This window comes from Coregonus lavaretus (assembly GCF_964263955.1).
Source record: "Coregonus lavaretus genome assembly, chromosome: 3".
NCBI lineage: Eukaryota > Metazoa > Chordata > Actinopteri > Salmoniformes > Salmonidae > Coregonus > Coregonus lavaretus.
The window spans coordinates 26,726,870-26,735,871 of record NC_139990.1 but is presented as its reverse complement, the minus strand read 5'-3'; the positions used below and the strand labels follow the sequence as shown (position 1 = coordinate 26,735,871).

The 9,002-nt window shown below is 44.3% G+C and overlaps 1 protein-coding gene across 1 annotated transcript; it reads left to right on the top strand.

The window, feature by feature from the left end:
- The first annotated feature begins 2,353 nt into the window (after positions 1-2,353).
- LOC311125393 (glyceraldehyde-3-phosphate dehydrogenase-like) lies at positions 2,354-8,666 on the top strand. Its single transcript, XM_084158401.1, has 12 exons — positions 2,354-2,414; positions 2,984-3,029; positions 4,843-4,942; positions 5,064-5,173; positions 5,436-5,526; positions 5,779-5,894; positions 6,137-6,218; positions 6,311-6,462; positions 6,650-6,728; positions 6,854-6,937; positions 7,519-7,616; positions 8,360-8,666. The coding sequence occupies exons 2-12, from the start codon at positions 3,007-3,009 to the stop codon at positions 8,427-8,429; spliced, it is 1,005 nt and encodes a 334-aa protein (XP_084014527.1). The 5' UTR covers positions 2,354-2,414; positions 2,984-3,006; the 3' UTR covers positions 8,430-8,666.
- Positions 8,667-9,002: the final 336 nt, after the last annotated feature.

The following is a 9,002-nucleotide window of genomic DNA, read 5'->3' as shown; positions in this document are numbered from 1 at the left end:
GCAGACCCTGCCCTGGACTGGCAGCACCAAACACTTTCATTGTTTATGGGGTTGTCATAGTAATCAGAAAGGGGGGGGGGGGGGGGTCTGTGGGGATATATGCCACGTTCAAAACAACTGGGAACTGGGAAAAATACGAGGTCAAATCATGATGTCAGTGATCTTCAGGTTGGAAAGTCGGAGCTCTAAAAAGAGGCCAGAGTTCCCGAGTTGGAATTCCTAGTTGGATGACCGTTCAAGACTCTTTTTCTCAGTCAGAGCTAGTTTTTTTCCTGAGTTTCCAGTTGTTTTGAACACACTGATGTTGGAAGTCAGATTTTCGAGTTCCCAGTTCTGAGTTCCCAGTTGTTTTGAACGCGGCAATAACTAGGGGGAGAGCCCCATTTTGTTCTCTCATTATTATCTCTCTGGGGGAATACCTCCTTCTGGACTGTGAGTTATGGCTAGCTACTGTAGTTCAGGCTAGGTTTGTTGTTTTGTGCAGCTCCCAATACCCCGCAGTGTAACATTAAAACGTCTGTTGGCATTAACTGTAATTCCCTCTCCGTCCGTTTGTTATTTAAGCTAGTAAGGCTATCCCACTTCTGACACCATGTAGCAAACAGGGGGGCAGGGAAGTGAACCCGGGTCGCTAGCGTGAAACCCTACACATCGCGCCAATTTGGGTTAATCCACTTGGTGGGAGTTGTGACGTAGCTCATAAAGCGAGGATTGCCAAACTACCCCCCGAATTCGCTACATTGGTGTCAGAAGTGGGATGACGCCCGGGTATAGAGAAGCATAGGGACACACTCTCCTGAAGGAATGGGGTAATGTAGCAACCTTGAAGGGATACTTCAGGATTTTGGCCATGATGCACTTTATCTACTTCCCCAGCGTCAGATGAACTCGTGGATACCATTATGTCTCTGTGTCCACTATGAAGGAAGTTAGAGGTAGTTTTGTGAGCCAATGCTAGCGCAATGACTGGAAGTCTATGGGTATCTGCTAGCATGCTGCCCGGTACAGTTGAAACCGGGATTCATCCATGAAGAGCATGCTTCTCCAGCGTGCCAGTGGCCATCGAAGGTGAGCATTTTCCCACTGAAGTCGGTTACGACGCCAAACTGCAGTCAGGTCAAGAGACTGGTGAAGACGACGAGAACGCAGATGAGCTTCCCTGAGAAGTTTGACAGTTTGTGCATAAATTCTTCAGTTGTGCAAGCCCACAGTTTCATCAGCTGTCCGGGTGGCTGGCCTCAGACGATCCCGCAGCTAAAGAAGCCGGATGTGGAGGTCCTGAGCTTTGAGGCCAGTTGGACGTACTGCCAAATTCTCTAAAACTATGTTGGAGGCAGCTTATGATAGAAAAATTAACATTCTCTGCAAAAAGCTCTGGTGGACATTCCTGCAGTCAGCATGCCAATTGCACACTCCCTCAAAACTTGAGACATCTGTGGCATTGTTTGTGTGAAAAAACTTCACATTTTATAGTGGCCTTTTATTGTCCCCAGCACAAGGTGCACCTGTGTAATGATCATGCTGTTTCATCAGCTTCTTGATATGCCACACCTGTCAGGTGGATGATACTGTGTGTGACTTGCATTTCGCTCATCTCAGTGGTCGCGCTCCCCTGCTCAGACCTTGCATGCATCAACCAATGGTTGCTTGCCACATCATCGACTGTGTCAGACTGACAGATTGCGATAACCTATTATGTGGTTAGCTGATACATGAAATTCCTATCCAGGCCACAGGAGGCTGCTGAGGGGAGGACGGCTCATAATAATGGCTGGAACGGTGTTAATGGAATGCATCAAACACATGGAAACGTTGTTTGATGTATTTGATACCATTGCACCAATTCTGCTACAGTCATTACCACGAGCCTGTCCTCTCCAATTAAGGTGCCACCAACCTCCTGTGATCCAGGCGTTGTAAGATCTGGCAGGCATGAGCAACGCCTAGGCAGAGGAAAGCACCCAATATCTGCGGTGCTGCTCATGGTAACAGTCTACCTGTATTTCCATGTGTATTAATAATTGTCAAATTAGTTTATCCATCCATCTAACCCCACCTGTTTCATTGATTAGCAGGTATATGAATGAAATATCCAATTAGGCTAATAATGAGAATATCTTTTTTTTCGTTGCCAAGATGCATCCATTTGCAATGCTGCCAATCTGGTCAAAACAATAATAAGGGGGGGTGGGTACAAGGCACGACTGTCCACATCGTCCAAATGAATGGTGTAGGTTTTTTGTTCTGTACTTCCTGCGATTGACAAGCGACTACGACCTTGACATTCTGAATGGGGCGTGCGCACGCGGAGGCGTGTCCACGGACTCAATGGGAAGATATAATGAGAGCGCACCTTTGCTCGCCCCCGCTTCCCCTTGCAAACAAGTGGACAGACAGAGGCTATACAAAGAACGGTACTTTAAAACTTTATTTTATACATTCAAAAACTAATTTTAATTGACAGTTTCAAGTTTGCCTTAATTGTATGTGATTTACGCACTGTGTAGGCTTACCTGGTGTTTTGAATTGCTATCTTTTGACTTTGGGCTAGCCTACGTGTTTTAAAATGTTTTCTCTGTGCATGCAGATTTAGTAAATTTTCTCAAAGTTTTCCACGACTGTTTGGTCAACCGTGTACATTAACAAAAAACACTGCTGATAGATGCCACAGGTTTTCTCATGGCCATTGAATATATATAATATATATTTCTATAGTGACTGTTAATCAGGATTGATTGATATACGTAGATCAGTGTTTCCCAAACTCAGTCCTGTGGTCCCAAAGTAGTACACGTCTTGGTTTTTGCCCTAGTACTACACAGCTGATTTCAAATAGCCTAATCAAAGTATGATGAGTTGGTCATTTGAATTGGATGTGTACTGCTAGAGCAAAAACGAGTTTGGGAAACGCTGACATAGATGCTTACTCTGAATGTGCATTCTATTCCTACTTCTTTTTATCTTTTATTTTTTTCACTTTCAGAGCACTAGACCATATCAGGCAAAATGGTGAAGATTGGGATCAATGGGTAACCTACTTTTGTCAATACTTAAAATAAAAAAAAAAAAGATAAATGACATGACAATCTTGAAGAGTATCTTATTTAAAACCATTAGGACTGGTTGACTTTGGGTTATGTATAAGAGCTAGAGGACTGAGTTCAAAATGTCACAGGAGAGACCCAGGCTTGCAATGCACAAATCCCTTGATACAGTTTGTGTACTTTGGAACCGAGTTGGAGGAAAGTTCAAGCCATACTGTAACTACACATTTAGTTCAACAGCCTAGTCTGGACATTTCTCATGTCCATTCTCTATGTATTTATAGTTTAGGCGTCACACTGCCTCTCTACAACACTCTTGTATCTCTTCAGCTGTCACATTCCTTTATTCTAGCCATCTAATAATATCCTGCTAACCTTGTCAGCTAAAGTTCAGAGATTGTTTGGATGCACTCTTTGACCAATCTTATCCTTTTAACCTTTATTTGACCAATAGACTTCAGTAATTGAGCTGCAGGAAGATTAGATTGAGATAAGTCCTTTCCCAAATTCAACCTGTAACGATGCCCATTTGAAATCTGAAACACTGTCATGAAATTGCTGTGCTGATTGAACTTTTATACAGTATGAAAACTAAACTCTTAACACTGAGTGCAATAGATCCTCCTGACTGTTCACAGTTCCCCCAAAGCCAATGTCAGACTCATAAAAAGGTGTTTTGTTGAATATGACTTAACTTCATTGACTAGAACAAATTACTTGTTAATGGGAATGGATGGCAAGGGATTTGCTCCAGAAAACCAAGTTCACTGGCTCATACTGTTACCAAATAGGCTACTTGTTTTTCACCCTGTTTTTACTCAGTTCTGATGCACTTTGACTCCTCTGTTGGTCAATACATTGACCCTTGTGAACAGGACACACTTTTAGTTGGGGGTGTGTCTGCTTGCGTCACTGGACAAAGTCCAAATGAGTTAAACATAAGGATCATCACAATGAACGACACTGAATCCTCAATCACAATGATTTTATCATCCACTCTGTGAACTTGATTGGTCAATATATACCACAAGACAGATCTGTGCAGTAATTGGCTGCAAATGTTAGACATGGAAGTTATTTCAGCTGTCCAGGAACTGACGTTTTATTTTTAAATTGAGACTTAATTATTATAGACTATAATCCAGTTTACTTTGTATTTCTATGGTGTCTAGACTTGCCATATTATCGACCCTAGGCTTTTCTCAACCGCTGACTGCAACTGAAGTCTCCAGCATTCACAGTATTTGACTAATGTGGTCCTATCAGACTTCATTCATTTCACTTAAGGGAGCAGTCCCATGTGGATTGCACTGAACGTTTCATCCAATTTATGCTGAAACTGGACCTACACATTCGATGGCAAGATGTGGATTAATCTATACTGAACAAAAATATAAATGCAACTTGCAACAATTTTAAAGATTTTGCTGAGTTACAGTTTATATGAGGAAATCAGTCAATTGAAATAAATTCATTAGGCACTAATCTATGGATTTCACATGACTGGGCAGGGGCGCAGCCATGGGGAGGGCATAGGCCCACCCACTTGGGAGCCAAGCCCACCCAATGGGGAGCCAGGCCCAGCCAATCAGAATGAGTTTTCCCCCACAAAAAGGCTTTAATACAGACAGAAATACTCCTCAGCACCCTGGGCTGCAAATGTCAAGTATTGTTATCAGTCAAGGTTGGCAGGGTTGTAGAGCTGTCATCAGACATGTCAGTATAGGGCTCCTGCCACATGCTGGTATAGTCTGGTAATCTGGATACATGGGGATTAACTGGAAGACTCTCATCTCAGATTTGGGCGTATTGGGCGTCTGGTGACCCGTGCCGCCGCCAAGAGCGGGAAGGTCGAGGTCGTCGCCATCAATGACCCCTTCATCGACCTGGACTATATGGTGAACTTCATACTGCATTAAGAAATGCAGTACACTTAACAAAAAAATTGTACCACTTTTAGCTGCTCATGTTTACTGTACTATCACTGACTGACTTTAAAGTCCTGCCCCTGTACCATAGGTCTACATGTTCAAGTATGACTCCACCCACGGTGTTTGGAAGGACAGTGAAGTGAAGCAGGAGGGTGGAAAGTTGATCATTGGCAACCTGCACATCACAGTTTTCCATGAGTGAGTTGGTTTTCCTTTACTTATTCAAATTACACATTTGGATGGTTTCGGCACCCATATTAAGCTTATTGGTGGACTAAAAAGCACTCAATGGAGATTTCTCTCTGGTTCTAGGAAGCTGACTCTCGGGAGTGCTCTAGTGGGCTAGAATATTTATATTATGATGCCAATGGCTTTCACACCAATTGGAGCCATTCTAGTTCTGTAATTGTAATGCTAGTTTTGTAGTGTCACCCCAACTTAATCTCTTTACCATCTTCAGGAGAGACCCCACCGCCATCAAGTGGGGCGATGCTGGCGCTGACTACGTTGTGGAGTCTACTGGTGTGTTCACCACCATCGAAAAGGCCTCTGTAAGTACCTCAGTTCACTAGCAGTAGGAAGGCCATGGTCACATTTTTATATAGTTAGTGTTTGGGATATTGGTGCGAGTTCATTATAATTTTGGTAGGCATGTTATGCAGTGTGACCTCACTTCTTTCAATTAAGACTTTATTGGGCTTTTTAGCTGTATGTGCAACAAGGTTGGCTGGCATGGTTCATTCAGTGGCTTTGCTTTTCCACAAACTTAACCTTTTCCCTCATCCCAACTACCACCACCACAGGCTCACCTGCAGGGAGGTGCCAAGAGGGTCATAATCTCCGCCCCCAGCGCCGATGCCCCCATGTTTGTGATGGGTGTCAACCACGAGAAGTACGACAACTCCCTGAAGGTCGTCAGGTAAGCCTCCCGTTGCGTTATCTTTAAGGAGCAGTGGTAATTCCCTGTGGCCAAAAGATGACTTGTACAAAGAATGGCTGAAACAAACACGCACTGTGTGCAGTATTCTCACTCCTTTCTCTGTCCTGAGTAATACTATTTCAATATAAATAAGTGTGCATTTAAGCTGATTATTTTATGGATTTGTGGCACAATGTTTAATCACTAAACATTTGTGGTTATTAACAATTATGTCCTCACAGCAACGCCTCCTGCACAACTAACTGCCTGGCACCCATCGCCAAGGTTATCAACGACAACTTTGGCATCGTTGAGGGTCTCATGGTAAGAAGGGATTTTTGAATGCCATAGCACTTTAATCTAGGTGGTTCTCCATAAACCCTGCATGGACTAATGTCGTCGTCCCCCCACCCCAGAGCACAGTTCACGCAGTCACAGCCACACAGAAGACTGTTGACGGGCCCTCCGGGAAGCTGTGGAGAGATGGACGTGGTGCCAGCCAGAACATTATCCCCGCCTCCACTGGTGCCGCCAAGGCCGTGGGCAAGGTTATCCCCGAGCTGAACGGGTATGAACCAATCCAGTACCATAGTTTTTTTTAAATGGAGGTTTTGTGACCATAGTAATACCGGCTGAGATTGATATATAGCGCTAGTGCCTTTTACTAGGGTTGAGTTTTTTGAAATAGTTTGAGGCCCACTTGTGCTAGTAATGGTGTGGCTCCTGAACCTTTTGTGGGTCTTTCTGACCCACAGCAAGCTGACCGGCATGGCCTTCCGTGTCCCCACTCCCAACGTTTCCGTGGTAGACCTGACTGTCCGTCTTGAGAAGGCCGTAAGTCTCCCAACCACCTTTTCTACTTTTGCTAATGTATACTAACGGTTAAACTGGGATTTTGGGGCAAATTACGACGTCATACATTTATCTAGATCTTTTACATGTTCGCTCGTCTGCTTTAGGCGCCTTATGACGAGATCAAGAAGGTCATCAAGGCTGCCGCTGAAGGACCCATGAAGGGAATTCTGGGATACACAGAGGACCAGGTAAATATTTCCCCACTCAACCCTGTGTCCCAATCTGTCCTTTTCTTGAAGTGTGCACTTGTACACTACTTCCCCATGAATTTAAAATAATTCGATTGGTCTCGATCAGGGTTTCCCAAACTCTGTCCTGGGGCCCCCCTGGGTGCATGTTGTTTTTTCCCTAGCACAACACAGCTGACTCAAGTAACCAACTCGTCAAGCTTTGATTATTTGAATCTGCTGTGTAGTGCTAGGGCGAAAAACAAAACGTGGACCCAGTAGAGTTTGGGGGAACCTTGGTCTAGATAAGCGTTTCCCAAACCTCTCCTCGAGTACCCCAGCCAGTCAACATATTTGACGTATTCCAGAACTAGCACAGCGGATTTAAATAGAGGGGCTTGATTAGGTGACAATTTGAATCAGTTGTGCGAGTTCTGGAACGCATCAAATAAGTGGATGCAGTGCACACTTTGAGAGAAAGAAGTAATTGGTACGTAGGTCAACCTTTCCCTACTTTAATGCCCTGGGCCTCAAGGTCATAGGTGGAAATGTCTAAACTCTTAATCGTTTACCCTAAAGCTTGTTACTCTTCCCCCCGCCAGGTGGTGTCCACAGACTTCAACGGTGACTGCCGCTCCTCAATCTTCGACGCCGGCGCAGGCATTGCACTTAACGACCACTTTGTCAAGCTGGTCTCATGGTATGTATGCAGGAACCTATGCATGAATCATTGTACATTGTACTCTCACACCAGGTGTCCACCGACTCAACGTTTCATCGACATGTACAGCTGTGCATAATTTGCATTGCAGTGAATGTTGCAACTGTTATATTACAAGGGGCAGTATATGTAATGAACAGTGGTCCAAGAAAAGAGCCTTGAGGAACACCGAAACTTGCCATTGATTTGTCTGAGTTTCCATCCACAAATTGATACCTTGCCAGGATCTGTAGCCTCCTGTAGCTCAGTTGGTAGAGCGTTGCGCTTCCAACGCCAGGGTTGTGGGTTCGATTCCCAAGGGGGGCCAGTATGAAAAATGTATGCACTCACTTAACTGGATAAGAGCGTCTGCTAAATGACTAAAAATTTAAATGTAAATCTAAACCAGGCAACAAAAAAACATTCAACCACAAAAGGGCTTATTAAATCAACTTCCTGTAATTGTGGGATGGCAAAATGCAACACGAGTTGGAAAAGAAACAATGTTTGAACTTGTGGCATGCAGTGCTGCCTAGTGTGCCAGCTGGACTGCAAAGGTGTGGACTGCCTCCTTTGAAAATTACTGCATAGTTGAATGCAGTTCATGGACGTGGGTGTCACTCACGCGGACACATTCAATATTGTAATTCTGTTCCATCACAACATTCATTGAATTAGTATAGCCTCAACATTCCCGTGATTTTAGGTTTTTGTGAATTCTCTAACTCATCGGTCTTCCATAGGTACGACAACGAGTTCGGCTACAGCAACCGTGTTGTTGACCTGTGTCTGCACATGGCCTCCAAGGAGTAAAGTTTCCACACCACACTTCCAACCCCCCATGTCCCATGACCTCTTCCTTCTCCTGAACGGACATCCCACCAGTCTGCTGCCAGAGAACCTGTAGTGAACTCAATGGCAACATGTTTAAGTCACACCTCTGTTCTGTTCAGTGTGAGGACTGAGTATGATTTTTGCCTGCAGAATATTTCTGTTTACCGCACCATGGCTTAATTTGCACTCTGTCAAAATAAAAGTCCTGTTATTGAACTGTCATCTCATTCTTCCAGAGCACATGTTCATTCGGTCACGCAACTGTTCTGAAACGATTTGCAATGGAACTTTAATGTAACAGTTTTCTTCCATGTGGTGCCTAATAAACGCCACACTGCATGGACTAACATCCCTTCCCCACAGTTCATGCCATCGCAGAACACTGACGGGCCCGCCGATAAGCTGGAGAGATGCGCCAGCCAGGACCACTGGTTCCTTAATGGATTTTTATCAACGGAGCGATGGATAAGGTTTGTATAGTGCTTTTCACTAGTGGAATCCCAATTCTTAAACAGTCATATGGAGCTGGTCTGAAGTAGTCGACACCCAATT

Excerpts from the sequence above, each read along its gene's own strand:
- LOC311125393 (XM_084158401.1), top strand. The coding sequence starts at position 3,007 with ATGGTGAAGATTGGGATCAATGG. Across the intron at positions 4,943-5,063 it reads TCATCGACCTGGACTATATG|GTCTACATGTTCAAGTATGA; the intron begins GTGAACTTCATA and ends CCTGTACCATAG. Across the intron at positions 6,219-6,310 it reads GCATCGTTGAGGGTCTCATG|AGCACAGTTCACGCAGTCAC; the intron begins GTAAGAAGGGAT and ends CCCCCACCCCAG.